This window comes from Benincasa hispida, chromosome 3, assembly GCF_009727055.1.
Source record: "Benincasa hispida cultivar B227 chromosome 3, ASM972705v1, whole genome shotgun sequence".
NCBI lineage: Eukaryota > Viridiplantae > Streptophyta > Magnoliopsida > Cucurbitales > Cucurbitaceae > Benincasa > Benincasa hispida.
Genome location: NC_052351.1, coordinates 35,631,354 through 35,650,593, shown reverse-complemented (window position 1 = coordinate 35,650,593; position 19,240 = coordinate 35,631,354). Strand labels below are relative to the sequence as shown.

At 30.4% G+C, this 19,240-nt stretch overlaps 2 protein-coding genes across 2 annotated transcripts; both read left to right on the top strand.

Annotated features, from left to right (window-relative positions):
• The first annotated feature begins 2,492 nt into the window (after positions 1–2,492).
• Positions 2,493–5,835, top strand: LOC120072588 (protein CNGC15b-like). The gene is made up of 6 exons (XM_039024983.1): positions 2,493–2,633; positions 2,881–3,349; positions 3,558–3,755; positions 3,971–4,278; positions 4,374–4,485; positions 4,836–5,835. The coding sequence occupies exons 1-6, from the start codon at positions 2,581–2,583 to the stop codon at positions 5,634–5,636; spliced, it is 1,941 nt and encodes a 646-aa protein (XP_038880911.1). The 5' UTR covers positions 2,493–2,580; the 3' UTR covers positions 5,637–5,835.
• A 5,857-nt stretch (positions 5,836–11,692) lies between these two features.
• LOC120074071 (UDP-glycosyltransferase 91A1-like) lies at positions 11,693–13,410 on the top strand. Its single transcript, XM_039027056.1, has one exon. The coding sequence runs from the start codon at positions 11,787–11,789 to the stop codon at positions 13,182–13,184; it is 1,398 nt and encodes a 465-aa protein (XP_038882984.1). The 5' UTR covers positions 11,693–11,786; the 3' UTR covers positions 13,185–13,410.
• The last annotated feature ends 5,830 nt before the right edge of the window (positions 13,411–19,240 follow it).

The window sequence follows — 19,240 nt, the reverse complement described above, 5'->3', positions numbered from 1 at the left end:
ACTGTTGATTGGTTAAGATGGACACATAATATATCTGTAGTAAGGAGAGTTCAGTTGTTGGTCTTTAGTGGAGTGCCTGGCAGTTACCGGATGGTGGATCCCGTGATTAAAGAGGTTAGTCAGTTATTCACATACCATTGGAGCTTCAAGCTACAGTTCCATAAGGTCCCCTTGGTAGCTCAATAGATTCAAGTTGACGATCAGTTCTTGGTGTTGATTTGAAATGTTCAATTGACAAGAGATAATTCGATTATATATGATATGATTGGTATGGTGTATAAGATACATCAAGTGGAGGGTTAATGTAAATGAGATTTACATTAAGTATCATGGAATAGAAAAAGAATTATGGTTTTTATGTATCATGAGATGAAATATTAAAACTATAGGTTATAAATATAGTATGGTAAGTTTATTATCATATATATTTATAATAATATTAATTATTAGATAATTATCCCTTTTTCTCTAATAACCAATTGAGTGGGAGGTTATTGGTGGTTTCATGGTAACCGTGAGATAAAAGGAAAAATGTTTTCCTAAAATTTAGACGTTGTTGATTTGAGATTTCTACTCTCGGAAATTACTCACGGCAGCTGTCAAGTAAATTAGATTTGCTAAACGATAACTTGGAGAGACTAGACGATCGTGGAGTATTTCTATATGATAGACACTCAGCTAGCCGATTAGCTAAACGATTGTGCAACTTCTGCTAAACGATCACATTGCGTTTGTTAAACGATTGGGCATCGTTTATACGATAGACATTGTCGTCTCCCACTTGCTCAATCATTTACACGATTGTTCTTCTCCGGTCTCGTCCTCTAACTAAGTCCACACAGAGCCCATACTTCTGGATTCTCACACCGAGAATACCAAGGTGCCTTTGTGGTGGTGTCATACTCAACTCGACACTAGTCGAGATTTTGTGGAGGTTCGTTCATTGTGTTCGTGATCTGGGTGATCGTTGTGTTCGAGATTGCTGTCGATCGTGCAATGTAGCGATCGAAGTGTTCGCGCATTCGTGGTTATCGTCTTGCCATGAACGAGTGTTTGTGATCAAGGATGTTGAAGATGAGTCTTCAAAGATATGTTTGTTCTTCTCTTGATCATAGAAAAGCATGATGTAACTTCATTTTATGCATGACCATATATTTCCATTTACTGATTGTAATTGTTGTGGTTCAAATACGATTGAAATTTGAAACAATCCTTCCGCTGCTCATGGAAATCCTCATGTTCGATTTCCTTCAGTTGATACTCAGATCGAAGTTTCGAGGCGTTATTCGACACTGTCCAGCAACTTCGATGACAAAATTGGGGCATTTTCGACATACTTTGCGGGTAAGATAGCAATTTTCGGGTTGCTAGAATTTAGATTTTAACCCTTGAAATTAAATGTCACACATAAGGTTGGGTTATAATTATGGATTGATATTAGATGTGTTTTTTAGGGCAATTCAAGAGTGTCACTCAAGATAAAGAGAAATTTGGTTGGCTAATTACCTGGACTTAATATCAAGGTAAACTACCTACTGCCGATTCGTCCTCAAACCCAAGTTGGTGTCAAGTATGTGATTGTGTTTTGTATGTTGGTTTTAAAAGTTATCACGTATTTTGTTGGACTGTTGGGGAAAAATTGTGGTGGCCTAAATATATGCTATGGAAACTATGATATTATGTGATGTTGGGTGTTTGTTTGATGGATGTATTTTGAGATTGCTTTGAACCTTCTCAAGCATGATTTTAAGACTGATTGTAAGCTTATGACTATGTTAGACTAATAGTGACTATTAGTATTCTTATTGAGCTATGTACATCGTATGTCGTGAACCTTCGGGTTCACACCTTATGCCTATGATTGGCCCCTCCAGGGTCACTACTTATGAAAACGTGTCTTCGGGTTCGTGCCTTATGCTTATGCCAGTGCCTATGCCTATGATGCGTATTGTGCACTTAAATCCCGATAACAGATCACCTAGTGAGCCCAGTAATAGGTCGCTTACTGGGCATATTTATATACTCATTCGTTTCCCTTCATTGAATCAAATTAAAATTGATTTTGAATCCTAACGAAAATAATATTGTATATTTATAAGTACTTATTTTAAACCCGACACAAGTGACCGGTTCGAAATCACTCCCAAATATATGCAATGAGCATTTGGATTCGAATTAAAAAACGGCCTTCTTTGTTCTCTAGCTACCTCCAAGATCTCAAACACCAACTGCCCTTTTATCTTTTTTACACATATGAAGTCAAAGACATGTGATATCTGCTGCCCCATTTATTTGATTTCACAAGGTTTTAGTGGAAGAGAAGGTAAGATTAAAAAAAAGGAGGGAGTGAACTTAGGCTTTTAGAATATGGTAAAAAGATTATAGGATGATCTTCACATGATACTCACAAACATTTGTACGATATCAGTTCCTGTGGTTCAATTTCTTCCGCTCATGAAGCTTTTAAGTTAACAATAATGGTTGGTGCCTAACATGCCAAGTCTCTCATTGATTTACTAAACTCACCACCATATAATAACATTTTTATATATATACCTATCCTGTTCCCATTTCTCATGCATGTTCATGAAGATGGAAGCTTCTAGTAAATGGAAATCAATGACCACAATAAGGTAAGTATAATTAGTCTTTCGGTTCATACACTTCATGGCGCTCTGTTTGAGATTGTTTATACTTCTCGTTTCTTGTTTTCTAGTATTTTGTTTCTTCTTTTCAATAGGAGAGGAATGTAATTAGGTTGAGTAACGGTTTTTGTTATATTATCATTTACCAAACACTTTTGTTTTGAAAGAAAAAAGCGAACTTGGACTAAAAGTTTCTATGTAATTCACTTTTCTGAGTTTGGTCGTTCTCGTCCAGATCCGAAGACGAGGAACTCGAAAATGGCGAAGCAGAGAGGAGGAGGAAGAAGGGGAGAAGGAAAGGGGTGGGAATGTTTTGTAATTCAGATAAGAATTATGATATGGGGAAGGGAATGGTACTAGACCCAAGGCTGCCCATATTAAACAAATGGAACAGAGTTTTTCTGGTGGCTTGTCTAGTGTCACTATTTGTGGACCCTGTGTTCTTCTTCCTGCCGGTGGTGAACGCAGAGGAGGGGTGCGTGGAAATGAGCGGAGCGTTAGGGGTGTCATTGACGGTGATTCGGTCCATGGCAGATGTGTTCTACATAACACACATACTAGTTAGGTTTAGAACAGCTTACATAGCTCCCTCTTCTAGAATCTTTGGAAGAGGAGAGCTTGTGATTCACCCTTCCAAAATTGCTGCTAACTATCTTATTTTCGAGTTCTGGCTTCATCTTGCTGCTTCATTGCCTCTTCCACAGGTCCCTTCTCTTTTGCTGTTTCCTTATAAAATATCATTCTACTTTCAAAAGTTGTTAGAACAATGTGACGATCATTACGTTCTAAGTTAGTACCACACATTTTAAGATCCTTTCGCGATTGTAAGACTTTAGTCAAACGATTATTTTGAAACGTCTATAAATGTCCAAAGTATATCGTGACTAAATATTGATGGTGTCTATTGGCCAGGCATTCATATGGGTTGCAATGCCAAAAATGAGGGCATGGAGTTACTTTGTTCGTTTCTCCATTCTGTTGCAGTACCTTTTGAGGTTGTATCTCATCTTCCCTTTATCTGATCAAATCATTAAGGCCACTGGGGTTCTGATGAAAACAGCTTGGGTTGGAGCTGTTTATAACCTAATGCTCTTTATGCTAGCAAGCCATGTAATTAACACTCAAGCTCTCTTATATATGCAATTTATCATTTCTTTTCCTAATCCATATGACTATTAGATCTTGAACGAAAAGTTGATGGACGTGTTTGCAACATCTAATCATTAGTCCGTCAATTGTTGGTACAACTATTCTAAAGGATCTTTGTCTATCTTAAGATAGTTTTGAAACATTTATAAACGATAAATTGATTTATATATGTTTAGGTTTTGGGGTCGTGTTGGTATCTTTTATCCATAGGACGACAAATGGAATGCTGGAAAAAAGTATGCAGTTTGGGGCATTACTTGGATTGTCAACATGAGGTTTTTTATTGTAAAGCTGTAGAGAGAGATCCAAACAAAAACAAAGCTGCTTGGTTTCAACTTGAAGCAACTAATATTACAAATTTATGTCATCCAAGTGCCACCAATTTCTTTCACTTTGGGATTTTTTCTGATTCTTTTGCATCAACTTCTTCCCCCTTCTTCAGTAGGTACTTGTATTGTTTTTGGTGGGGATTGAGGAATTTAAGGTACTTTAGTTAAAATTCATTTTACTTTTAAGTTTAGTCTCGAATGAAACCAGCTTTCGAGTAATTTCAATTTAAATGTGTTTTATTTTTCGCAGCTCTCTTGGACAAAATTTGCTAACAAGTAGCAATGTGGGAGAAATCAATTTCGCGATTGTGATTGCCATTATTGGCTTGGTGCTTTTCGCACTTCTCATTGGGAATATGCAAGTAATTACCCTTTTCCTTTAGTCCAAATTATTTATTTTTGGGTCTAGTTTTTATTTGCTTCTTAAATTTTAAAATTTTACATTTTAAATTTCATTTCTATTTAATCATTAGATTTCAAAATATTGCAAATTTATATTTGAGATTTAAGTTTTATTTTAATTTGGTCTATAAATTTTAAGATTTACATTTTTAAAATCAACTTTTTTTTTTTTACTAAATATTCACTTTTTTTAGTATTATAAAATAATTATAATTAATTAAGTTTTGATGTGTTTGGCATTGAATTTTGTATTACAACTTTCAATTTTGTGTTGGTTTTGTAATTATGTGGGTATATATATAAAAATTAGACTTATCTCCAATCAACAACATTAAGACTAGAAGAATGGAGAGTAAGAAGAAGAGACACAGAGCAATGGATGCAACACAGACAATTACCAAACCAATTAAAACAGAGCATAAGAAAATACGAACAATTCCGATGGATGGCAACTCACGGCGTTGACGAAGACCAAATTTTAAAATCCCTTCCTCTAGATCTCCGACGAGAAGTCAAACGCCATCTCTGCCTCGATCTCCTCCGTCAAGTTCCTCTGTTCGACGAAATGGAAGAAAGAATGTTAGACGCAATTTGCGAGCGATTAAGACCCTGTTTAAGCACTTCCAACACTTGTTTACTTCGAGAAGGCGACCCAGTTAATGAAATGTTGTTCATAATCCGTGGCCATTTGGATTCCCACACCACCAACGGCGGCCGGACTGGGTTCTTCAATTCGAGCCGTCTTGGGCCGAGTGATTTCTGCGGTGAGGAGCTGCTCCCTTGGGCGTTGGATGATGACTCTAGGTCCACGGCGGTGCTGCCGACGTCGACGAGGACGGTGACGGCGGTGACGGAAGTGGAGGGGTTTGCGCTTGTGGCGGAGGATTTGAAGTTTGTGGCGGCGCAGTTTCGGAGGCTGCATAGCAAGCAGATCAGGAGTACTTTCAGGTTTCATTCGCATCAATGGCGGACGTGGGCGGCGTGTTTTATACAGGCGGCGTGGTTTAGGTATAAACGGCGGCAGAAGAAGGAGGATGAGATTAATATCGTGGTTAATCATAGATCGTTGGTGAAGCCCCTTCAACTTGATTTCTCGGTGGAAGATAGATGAAGATGATTGATGAAGATGAACAAAAAAAAAAAAAAAAAAAACGAAAAAGAAAAAAAAATGTGTTTTTTTAATGTCTAAGTCAGCATTGGATCCAAGTAGATAATAAGGATAATGATAAGTTGATTCTGATTCTATTTTCGAAAATTGTTTATAGATTCTGTGAATAGTGGTGATTATGGAAACAATGTTTTTTTTAGTACATTTAAAGCTTGAATGTGAAAAGTTTAAAATGTATAACTATATCTTTTAAAAAATTAAAATATTAATAAATATAGTATTTTAAGTTAGTTACTCAATTGTTTAAATTAAAAGATATATTATATGTTATATGGTATTATGAAATATGAAATAATAACAATATATATCTTTTAACATAAAACAAGTTTACAAATTTATTAGCAATAACTTATATTCAACATAATATTTAGTAGATAACTATAACTAGTTTTATGATTTATAAATATATTATCAAATATATATTAAAAAATTGTTTAAATTAGAATTTAATTTCTGAATATATTATTAAACACATAGTAGCTATCACTGATAGTTGCTATTATCGATAGCTTTTCGATTTGAGAAGTGTGCTATCAGTGAGAGTTTTCAATTTGAGAAGTGTGTTATTAGTTGTTATCGTTGATAACTGCAATCAGTGACAATTTTCAATTTTAAAAATGTGTTATCAGTTGCTATGACTAATAGCTACTGTCAGTTGCTATCAGTGATGCTACTATTGGTGAATATCACTTATAACTGCTGTTAGCGATAACAACTGATAGCTGCTATTAGTAATAGCTTTCAATTCGATAAATGTGTTATCAGTTAGCTATCATTCATAACTGTTATTAGTGATGCTGCTATTAGTTATAACTTTTAATTTGCGAAATGGTCTATCGGTTGCTATCACCGATATGTTTCTATCAATGATAACCAAATAGTGGTTATTGCTAATATGTTTCTATAGTAATGTTTTGATGCTTTTTGTTGTTTGAATTTGATATCATGTTATACTTGTTTGTAAATAATCGGGGTCTTTTGATTAATTTGTTGATACATATAGTGTGTTTATATGTCGTTAATGATGCATATAGGTATAAAATGACATCCTTCTACATTGATAGTCATAAAGGATATCATGATAGCTACTATCAGGGATATCTTTCTATTACTAGTATTTATACATTATATAATGTAGTATTTGAGATGAAAGAACTCCTTGAGATTGTTTGATTGTACATAAAAGTTTTCATTGATAGTATGATATCATAGTATCATTGATAACATGTTATTTATGATAACATATTATAAGTGATACTACTGATAGACTTCATACTCTTAAAGTCCTATAAAAAAGAAAAAAGAAAAAGAAAAAACTATTGATCGGTTTGATTAAGTTCTTATTTCTCAATTTTTTAAAAAATAAACTTGTTTAATAACTATTATTATTTCTTATTTCAAACTTTTAATAAAAGTTTCTAAAAATGGTGCACACTTAGGACTTAAAGAAGTAATTTTTTTCAAATTCATTTTCATTTACTATTTATATTTAATTTTTTGATATAATAATCAAACTTGATTATTGTACTTTCCAATCTTAGGTTTGAAACTCAGTCTTTTTTCTTAAAACATGTGATTAAATATAATGGAACATAGAATTTTATATAATAAAAGACCGAAATGTTTTTTTTTTTTTTTTTTTTTTTGAGAAGACCGAAATGGTTAAAAATGGTATTCAATAAATGAAATAAATATTTGGAGAAGGAAAAATCGAAGAATGGGTGGCGGCCGAGGAATTGATTGGACAGGTTGTTTCCTGGAAAAGAATGAAGAGAAAAATGTTAAAATTAAAATCTGACTTGTCTGAGTTATAGTTGAAACGGGAGATTTTGTGGAGATATTTGTAGTGGCCCCTAAGAAGATTTCGACAATCTCGAAACTTTGAATATTACATTTTTTTAATATTTCAGAAAAATTTTGGACTATGTCAAAATTTAATTCAAGATAAATACTAAAATTTATTCAAAATTTTATTGAGATTCAAATAAGTCCACAAAAGGTCCATGATGATTACAAATCCGGGTGAGATCATAGCACAACAATCGTTATTGAAAATAACTATCCCTATTAGTATGAAGAATGCGTGGTTAGATTTACCGTTGTAGTATGTGGAAAATGTAGAATGAGATTGGAAAAAAAGGAAGGATATGAAAAGGGACATGGATGAGGCCGCCTCGTATCCCATCAGATCTTTATTCTCAACAGCAATCATATAATTTATAGGCTAGAAAGGTAAAAGTCATCTTTTTTTCTTTCTTGTTTTTTTTTCTTTTCTTTCAAAAATAACTTTTGTATTTTTGTTCTTTTGTTACTTGAGCAAAATTAATTTGTTATTTTCTCGTAGTGGAGCAATAGTAATATCACGTAAAGATTTTGGTTGCTTTAAATTATTATAGAGAGAAGCAAGCTCTTCATTTTGCACCCATCATGTTTGATTCTGCGCTCATCAAGCACTTCAATTTAGTCTTTGAATTTTAAATTCAAAATTCTAGTTCATTTAAAGAAATTTAAAAATCAACATTTTTTATAATTTTTTGGATTTTTAAAATTAAGTTTATTTTCTTTCAATTTCTCATCACCATTTTTTTCTTTTTTTTTTAATAGGTTTCTCATCACCATTTTTTATCTTTCATAAATAAAACAAGTTGAATTCTTAGTCAATTTTCAAAAACAAAAACTATTTTCTTAGTTTTTAAAATTTGACTTGATTTCTTTAAAATATTAGTAGAAAGTAGATAATAAATTAGATGAAAGAGGTGTTTATAGAGACTTAATTTTCAAAAACTGAAAAACTAAAATGAATTGATTATTAAATTGGATCTCAATTTTAGAAGTTTGTGTTTATAATATTTTAGTCAATATAGCTAGTTTTTGGATATTGTAGATAACAAACAAGTGAACAACTACTACAAGAATTTTGGGCTTTAATGTCGGTTTGGAAAAAGTGAAATCGGATGTATAATGTTGGTTTTGTTTTTTTTAAAAAAAGCGGATCTTTAATGTCGGTTTTAAACCGACATTAAAGATCCGCTTTTCTTTTTTTTCCTTAAAAAAAAAAAAAAAAAAAACAACCCATTTCTCCCCCATTTTTTTTTCATTTCCCGCTTCTATCCCTATTTATCCTATCTATCCCTTTTCTAAACCCTATTTTCCCCATCAGCCACCTCCCCCCCCCATTTTTGTTTCTTACGAAAACGATATTAGGTTACATTTTGTTTCTCTCCTTTCTTTTTCAGATTTTAGACAAACCTTCGTAGACGACGAAGAGAACTAAAACCGAAAGCTATAAAAAATGGCGACCAAAAATGCCAAAAATGCCAAAAAAGCCAATCTCTTGGATCATCACTCCCTTAAACACTTACTCGATGAATCTGTTTTTGAGGTAGAGAAGTAAGAGATATGTGGAACCAACAAGAAATGGCAGAACCCGTAGATAGGTCGGTAATGTCGGTCCATGTAGTACCGATTTGAAATCGATTTTGCATCTTTTCGTACTCCCAATGCCATTGATAAACAAGCAGTGAGAGTCATAGTCGATGCTTTGAGAAGATTCCAACGATGATTGAAAAAACAAATTGAAGAAAGAACAGAGAGATCGGTAGAGATATGAAGGATTTGAATCTGTTTCTGAGATAATTCAATTTGCAATTTCATTCCCTCTTTTTTAGATCTTTTTTGCATCAATTTTAATCTAGGTTTGAGCTTTTTCCTTGCAGATTGTCACCAGTCAAATTATTATTATTATTATTTGACCAATTTCGATAAAATTAATTTTGAGGGACTAAATTTAAGATTTATTGAAAATACGTAGACTAAAATTGGACAACTAAAAGTACAAACATTAAAGTTGAACCAACATCAAAATATAGGTATCAAAATTGTAGTTTAACCTAATAACTACTTTGTAACCGTCCTCTTCTCTCATTTGTAACCATGACAAATAGTTTATATCCAAATTCAAACAAAAATAATACATATGCACCTCGAACACATACTATTAAAACCGCTCCATAATAGTTCCTATTAAAAATATATTTATTTTTTGTATAGTTGTAGACCATTATTGTCATGCACATTGTATTTTTTGCTTAATAGTTCATTATTTATTTTAATGAAAAACAAAACTTTTGAATCAATTGTATAAGTTGGTGAGCATATATATATATATATTTTATATAAAAAAGGGGCGATTGCAAGGTTGTAAAAAAATAATAGTGAAATTAGGTCCATAGTCTACGGATATGAATTTTGTAGGAAATGGCAAAATTAAAAGCCCAACCAAATTGTAATAGTTAGATGATCAAAATGCCCTCACGGTTAAAAATGTGTGATTGTATTTAATTGTCGTCTGATTGTCATCTGATTACCATTTGATTGTCAATGATATCAATTACTATATAATTGTTTTCTTATTATTGTTTGATTGCTATTTCATATCGATTGTTATTTGATTGCTATCTTATACTGATTGTTAATAATATTGATTTACTAGCTAATTGTTGTTTAATCATTATTTGATATTGATTGTTCTCTTATTGACAATTATACCCATTGTTATCTGATTGTTATTATCTGATTACTATCTAATACTGCTCGTCAATGATACTGTTTATATTTGATTATTGTCTTATTATTATCCGATACTGACTATCAATGATATTGATTACTATTTGATGACGATTACTATTTATTTGCCTTTCATTTAGCTTGGGATGTAATAAAAAAGCAATAATTGTTGATAGCTTATGATATTGCCTTTTGATTATCTTGTTATTTTTTTTGTCACATAGTACTGATATTGTCCTATTTTTTTGTATCAGTTAGTAGTTTCTGACAGCTATTTGATGTTCTTCTAATTGATATCTAATTAACTTTTGATTGATATTTTAATCTGATTACCTTCTATTTGTTTTATCATTTAGATAGTAGTTATGATATTGCCAATTACCTTCTATTTTTTTTTCTCATAGCAGTTACATAGAAATTACAAAATATTAAGCCAATTACAATTTCCATTAGCACACGAATTGATGGAAAAAAACCGTGTTTTCCATTATTAAGTTTATACTTTAAAGAGGAAATTAAGGCCCTATAAAGAATTCTAAATTTCAGATTATAGAGGACGTTTGAGGTAAAAGTTATTATCAAAATATAATAACCACTTCATTTACTATTTGCTACAATTTTTACGTTTATTATTATTATTTATTTACTACAGTGTTTATATTTCCTTCTAAAATTAAAATAGTTTATGTCTCAAACACATACTATTATAAGCCAAACTAAAATAATCTACATTCTAAATACAAACTATCATACCCCAATTATAATAATATTATAATAACTAATTCATTGCTTCCCTAAATATCTTCTATATAATCCAATAAATAAGTTGGTCAACTATTCCACAAAAGTGCAATCCATCTCAATCCAGTATTATATATATCAAAAGAGAAATCTATAGAATTGTTGAAAATGAAAAGACATTTAAAGGTTTTTAAACATCAAGAGTATTTAAGTAAATTAAGCCCAATAGCATTTTTTAAAATATGTTGATCTTCTTAATTTTGAGGGCTCCAGCTCCAATCATGATGCACGTCAACAACAGAGAAGAAAATAGGTGTTGGTGCCGGAGATTGTTGACGTTGGGTTCTCCTTCGTGGGTACTGTTTCAAAATCACTAACGTTCATATATTTGTCATATATACAAAATTTTATAAGTTAAATACATGATTGCTATATCTTATTTTCAATTTATTATCTATGCAATTTCTAAAAAAGGAAAAAAAAAACATTAAAAGTTGGTAAATGTGAAATTTGCAAAAGTTGTTAGAAGTGTTTTTGTACGATTTTGGGACTAAAAACAAGAAATAAACCCAAATACGCAAGTGCGCTCTTCAGCGATGTATGGGTTTTCGTCGTCAAGCATGTGCGTGCTTCAGCAGCCAGTTTATTATATTAATAAATAAAGGAACTCTGCCGTCTTCACCATCATTATATTATATTATATATATCCCTCATGCATCCAATACCTCCACCATTATTTTACTGACATTTTGCACCAACAACAGCAATCACCTCCCGCAAACTTCCATGGCCGTTGACAAGAAGCTCCATATAGTCATCTTCCCATGGCTAGCTTTCGGCCATATGATTCCTTTTCTTGAGCTATCCAAACTTATTGCTCAAAAGGGTCACCACGTCTCTTTCGTTTCCACTCCCAAAAACATCGACCGTCTCCCCACTAAACTTCCTCCCCATTTAGCTCCTTTTCTCAGCTTTGTCAAAATTCCTTTCCCTCAAGTCGATAATCTGCCCCAAGATGCAGAGGCCACATCCGATCTCCCTTACGACAAAGTTCAGTTTCTCAAAAAGGCCGTCGACGACCTTAAACAGCCCCTCTTTGACTTTCTTCAAACTTCCGATGCGGATTGGATCTTATACGACTTCGCTCCCTATTGGTTGGGTCAAGAGATCGGACCCGCTCTTGGGATCAAAACCGCTTTCTTCAGTATTTACAATCCGGAGTGTCTTGTATTTCTTGGACCCATGTTCGGAGATAATCGGATTAAACCAGAGGATTTCACTGTTTCTCCCAATTGGGTTTCCTTCCCCTCGACCGTTGTGTTTCGCCACTTCGAAATCATGAGGATCTTCGACAGTATATCCGGTAATGTTACTGGGGTTTCTGATTTAGATCGCTTAAAAATGAGTGCTCACTATAGCGATATAGTGGTTGTGAGAGCATGCCCTGAATTTAATCAGAAGTGGATTCAATTGCTTGGTGATGTATACGGTAAAACCATTTTCCCCGTCGGCCAACTTCCGACATCGGAGTACGATTCTGGTGACGACAATCCAACATGGCAGTCGATTAAAGAGTGGCTTGACAAACAACCCAATGCTTCGGTGGTCTACGTGGCATTCGGGAGTGAGGCCAAGCCTAGTCAGGACGAACTGACAGAGATTGCTTTAGGATTGGAAAAATCAGAGCTGCGGTTCTTCTGGGTGTTTAGGACACGACGAGGACCGAGCGACCCGGACCCGGTTGAATTACCGGAGGGATTTGAAGAACGAACCAAAGGGCGAGGCATTGTGTGGACCACCTGGGCGCCACAATTGAAAATATTGGAGCATGACTCGGTGGGTGGGTTTTTGACACATTCTGGTTGGAGCTCTGTTGTGGAAGCGATTCAGAGTGAAAGAGCTTTGGTATTACTAACATTTCTTGCAGATCAAGGAATCAATGCGAGGGTGTTGGAAGAGAAGAAGATGGGTTACTCAGTTCCGAGGAATGAATTGGATGGTTCATTTACAAGGGATGCCGTGGCAGAATCATTGAAGCTGGTAGTGGTGGAGGAAGAAGGTAAGATTTATAGAGAGAGAATAAGAGAGATGAAACATTTGTTTGTGAATAAAGAAAAAGATGACGAGTTAATTGATCAGTTCTTGGGATATTTGAAAGCGCATGGGAATAGAGATGAACTTTGAACTGAAGATGCACTGTGAAACCAATCTTGATATGCTAGTTTTTTATTTCTCTAGTTTGCCGGCCTATGTCCATGGTTTCACTCTTCTAAGTTAAAACTTATTGTTAGAATAATATTTTCATCCATGTGTAATTTTAGTTTTTTTTTTTTTTTTTTTCATCTCAATAAATTTGTTAGTTTCTCAATATCGTTTACTAATATCAATTTTTCCATGTGGCTGCTGATTTCATTGTATTTGTATCTCAATTCGACAGTCAGATTCATATCACATAAGATATTTTTCTTATCCCAACCCCCAATCAAGGCAAAAGTAATTTTTTAATTTTGTTTTATTGACATTTGAGCATAAGTAATTTGTTGTTTTCTCGTAGTGGAGCAATACTAATATCACTTAAGATTTTGTTTTCCTTAAATTAATATAGAATGGTAAGACTTACCCATTTTGTGCCCCCACATGTTTGAATCTGTATCACCTAGAAGTTCACATATTGTGATAACTTCATTGGGAAAAGCACGAGTACCGTACATTTTTCCTAATATTTAAAGTAGACAATAAATGCTACATTAAAGAATTAAGATAAAAAAAATAATAATAATAATTCAAATTCAATTTTTTTAATCAAAACATCAAAATTTATTAAGCCTCAAGGGCATGAAGTGGAAATGCATCCGTCTCCAATAATGAAGGTACAAAAGAGAAATCTCTTGCGTTCTTTGCAATACAATCAACAAGCAGATTGCTGTTCCTATCAATATGTTCAAATGAAACATCAGCAAAGGATATAAAGATTGACCAGATTTCTTCAGGTCAACATGCATCTTCCGAGATCATCTCCTTCTTCCTTCTAATCAAATTGATCGATTGCATGCACTCAGATTCAACGATTATTCTGCCATTAGGGATCACCATTGAAGCAAATTGAAGCCCTTCAAGAATCGCCCGGACTTCCATTAGTGGTTTAACATAGGACAAATACAAAGATATTTAGAAAACAGTTAGGGTATACCTGAGTTAGGTTGGGTTGAATTGAGAGTATTTTCTGGGCCAACTTTGATTGGGTTGACAAGCCAAAAAATTCAAATAAAGTCTCAAACTCAACCCTCAAATTCGGATCGGGTTAGGTTAGGTTCTCGGGTTATAATTTATTTTTCCTTTTTAATTAAAAATATTAAATATATCTACAACACATGAATAATAACTACAATCTCATAAAACTGAAATGTTAAATACCAAATATCTATGATGTTTATTACAAACTTTAAAACAAAGATAAATATCATAATAATTTTAAAAGAAAAATATTAAAAATTCACAAATTAATACCTATAAAGTAATCAAACTTTAATCAAAGATATATATATATATATATATAGGTTGGGTTGGGTCAATCCAAATCTTTTTAGTCAATCCACAATCCAACCCAATCCAACAACAATAAAAAAAAAGTTTAACCTAATTCAATCCAAGAATAAAACTAACCAAATTCAACCTTATTTTTGGATTGAATAATCTAGATTGTTCAGACGGTTGAATCATTAGAACACCCTAAAAATAACAATGAGCACCCAAATGAATTGCTATGCATTCAAATTCAATCTTAAAAAAAAAAAAAAAAAAAAAAAAAAAAAAAAAAACTAACACTTTATTCCTTCCATTTTAAACTCAACTTTTTAATTCATTAAAAAAATCAATATTTTAGACAACTTCAGTAATTTTTTGGATTTGTTTTTTTTTTAAAAAAAATTAATTCTATTTCCTTATTTTCTTTTAGTTTCTCACAATCATTTTCATCTTTTTCAAGTAAAAGAATTGAATTTTTAGCCAAATTTTAAAAATAAAAACTACATTTTATATTCTTTTTTAGATTTTAAAATTTGACTTGGTTTTGGAAAACACTGGTAGAAAGTACATAATACATTAGGTGGGATAAGTGTTTATAGGTCTATTTTTTAAAAAAAAAACCAAATGTTTGGAAATTTTAATTTTAGAATTTTATGTTTATAATCATTTTGGTCATGCCAACTTTTGTAGCTACAGTGACGAAAAATTGACGAAAAATTGACGCATAAATTATTCAAACCTCAAGAGTTAAAATATTATGTTTGAAACTTTAAAGTCTAAAATGCTTCCAATTCTAAAATTCAATGACCGAAAAGTGTAATTTTTTTAAAAAGGTTACATTGAAAATAATTAATATTGAAAGAAAATATAAAATGTAAACAAGGAGGAAAAAAATTATTTTAGCTCTAAACTTTGTAAAGTGCGAATTTTTATCCATAAGGTCGAATTTGATAAAATCAATTTTTACTCTAAAATTTGATTTTCTTTTCCAATTAACTATTATAGAGTTTTTTACTTTTTTTTCCCCCTTTTTCTCTTGACGACAATTCTAAGGTTTTTGACATTGATATATATTGTTTGAAAAGTGATTATTAATTTTTGAAGATGATGATTAAAACTTGGAATTTATTCTGCATTAAAAAAATATGATATTCTCTTAAAAAAAAAGTGATATTATTTCAGGAAAGTGATCTGACGAATCCGATGAGCACAAAAATGTGCTTTTTAGTTTTCATTTAGTGATTGACCAGTAATAGCTCTATAAAATTTGTTACACCTTTCTTCAACTCAAACTTGTCCAACTTATATATCGATTTTTTTAAATAAAACTTTTAGACCAGATTTGATTTTTTATTTTTTATTTTTTAAAATTAAATCTCTCTCTATATATATTTATCATGGTTTGTATCAATTTTAAATTTAAAAGTTGAGTTCTTAGCCAAATTCAAAAAATAAAAACAAATTTTTAAAAACTACATTTTTTTTTTTTTAGTTTTCAAAATTGGACTTGATTTTACATGGATAAAAAAGTAGATATCAAAACAAGAAATTTAGAGATGAAAGAGGTGTTCATAGACTTAATTTTCAAAAATTAAAAATTAAAATCCAAAGAGTTATCAAACAAAGTCTTAATAGTTTAGGTCATGTGTGATGACTATTTAATTTTTAAGTTTTGGTTTTTCTAGAAATTGAGTTTGTTTGTTCTCAATTTCTTACCATGAAGCATATAGGTCCATTTAGTAACCATTTTGTTTTTGTTTTTTTGTTTTTGAAAATTAAATTCATTTTCTCCCAAATTCGCACATTAGTTTGCATTTTTCTTAAGTAAAAAAAATTGAGTTCTTAGTTAAATTTTTTAAAAAATAACAAGTTTTTAAGGTTTCGTTTGGTAACTATTTGGTTTTTGCAAATTAAGCATTTATCATATGAATTTCTTACGTTAACATTTTTCTTAAGTACCAGAGTTAAATTTTTAGCCAAATTTAAAAATATTTTTTTTAATAATTTTCAAATTTTAGATTAGTTTTTGAAAGCATTAGAAAAATGTTGATAAAAAAGCACGAAATTTAGATGTGTAAGAGGTGTTACAAGTTTAATTTTAAAAAACTAAAAATAAAAAATCAAAGGATTATCAAATGGGGGCCTAAAAACTACTTATTATTTATTATTTATTTTTAAAACTTAGCTTTTCTTTTAAAAACAATGATAGAAAGTGGATGACAATGTAAGAATTCGGAGGTGGAAAGGGTGTAAGGGTGTTTATAGGCCTAATTTTTAAAAATTAAAAACTAAAAACCAATTAATTATCAAGTGGGACCATATAAATTTAAAATGACTTTTTAAAAATTTAAAACTAAAAATCAATTAGTTATCTGAGACCATACAAATTCAAAATGACTTTTAAACATGCTAGGGTTTTACCACGTCCATATGCACGTGTATTTTTACTTTTTAAAAAGGAAGTAGGTGCTTTTTTTCAATAATATGAACAAAATATTATTTAATAGTTTTATAATTAAAATTAAGATAGATTAATTTTATATGTTCTTGTAATATATTATACTTAGTTGTTAATATGCCATGACTCATTTGAATATGATTTAATCTAATTAGTTTAATAATAATTTTGTAATTAATTTAATAATTAAAAATGATAAAACTTTGAAACAAAATATTAAATTTAGTTATTGTCTATTAGTGATAGATACTGATAGACTATTATCATGTATCACTACTAGATGTCTATCAATATCTATCAATATCTATCACTGATAGATAATGATATTTTGTTATGTTTGAAAATATATTCAATAGTTTTGTCGTTTAAAACAAATTTTCATTTTTTAACTATTTATTTTAATCCTTAAAAATACATTTATTATTTAATTTTCAAGTAAAAATTAATATTTTTATAATAATATACATATTTGTTTAACTAACCTATTATTACATGTGATGCACATAATATATTCTAATCTTCTTTTTTTATTATAATAAAAATTATAATTTCATTTACTACAAATCACTGCATATTATAAAATTAACGAACTCATTTTACTATCAATATACAGTGTAATTCAAAAGATATAATATTAAAAAACACATAATCAAGATAAACAAAAATATACTAAAATTTTAAAATATACGAATATCTAGAGTTAGTTATGACTTATATACAAATAATTTATATGATTTTTTTATAATAATAGAAACATAGTGTCTAGAATATGTATTTTTTAATTGATTAATTGTTTTTTATAATTTACCCTATCATCAAAGTTTAATAAGTTTTTTTTATTAATTTTATAATTTTATTAAAATAAAAATTTCAAATTATGTCGTGAAATTGAGTGCAACAAATAATTTTCAAGCTAATGAAATGAAAAGAAATTATAAAAACTTTTGACATATCAAATTTTTAGAAAAATTGTAGTAGGTGACAAAATAACACATATATATATAAAATAACACATATATATATATACTTGAAAGTTGATTATTACTTGATATACACTTTTTTTATTATTAATATTATTGAAAGTGGCTTTGATATCGGATATACTGATATCATTTCAAATTATCATTTTCTGTGTTTGTTTACTCTGAAATAATAAAAAATTTGTTTTCATTTAAGATTTTAAATCGTCTTTTTTTTTTTCTATAAAAAAAATCCCCTTTAAAACAATCAGATTTGGGAGGATTTTAAACTTAAAAAATATTTGTTTCCAATTTTACTTCCACAGAATTTTTTAATTTTTTTTTGTCTTAAATATATTTACTTTTTATTTATTATTTTGATTGATAAAGAATACCATACTAGACTTTTTTTTAGTTTTTTTTTCTAAGAATAAAATGTTTTTTTCGTTATAAATTGATTTAATTTTTTTTTTTTTTTTTTTTTTTATGTGTATGACAAGAATGGTTATGGGTAAAGAAATAAGGGGATTTTTGAAAATAGAAAAAGAAGGAGAAAATGTTTACATAAATAACAAAATTTAATTATAATTAGGGTAGAAGTTGTTATCAATATTTGTCATAGAAAGACTTAGATAGACTGTATAGAAGTCTATCAATGTCTATCAATGATAGAAACTGATACAAGTTCACTGATAGACCTTGATCGAAGTCTATCAACGTCTATCATTGATAGAAATTGATAAAAGTCTATTATTAATGCTATCAATAATAGAAATCGATATAATTCCATCATTGAGACTATCAGTGATGAAAACTTATATACCTCTATCAATAATAGAGATTGGTAGAAATTTATTATCAATAATATATGTCAGTGATGAAAACCGATATATATTTGATTTGCTTCCTAATCAAATGTGGAAAAGAAAAAAAAAAAGAGTACAATTCTTTGTATTAAAAAGAGAGAAAAAATAAGCAACTCTGATAGGTTTCCCCCCACCCCTATTTATTTATTGAGATAAGCAACTGCGATAGTTAAAGATAAATAAATATGTGAAAACGGAAAGGAAAAAAGAAAAAAAAATGACAGAATTGGATTTTTGGAAATAAAATAAAGAAAGCATCAATCATTTTTTAAAAATATATATGAAAAGGAAAAAAATAACTTTTGAAAACTCTTGAGAAAATAGTAGAATTTCTGAAAAAAAGAAGAATTATGAGGGAGAATCTATACCTATATGTTTTGCCTCTAATTGTCGCATTCATTCACATTAAACTATTGCATCAATTCACATATG

What these genes read in the sequence shown, in the direction of transcription:
- LOC120074071 (XM_039027056.1), top strand. Translation starts at nt 11,787, where the DNA reads ATGGCCGTTGACAAGAAGCTCCATATAGTCATCTTCCCATGGCTAGCT.
- LOC120072588 (XM_039024983.1), top strand. Translation starts at nt 2,581, where the DNA reads ATGTTCATGAAGATGGAAGCTTCTAGTAAATGGAAATCAATGACCACA. An exon ending in TCTTTATGCTAGCAAGCCAT is followed by an intron (nt 3,756 to 3,970) that starts GTAATTAACACT and finishes ATATATGTTTAG; the next exon opens with GTTTTGGGGTCGTGTTGGTA. An exon ending in TTCTCATTGGGAATATGCAA is followed by an intron (nt 4,486 to 4,835) that starts GTAATTACCCTT and finishes TATAAAAATTAG; the next exon opens with ACTTATCTCCAATCAACAAC.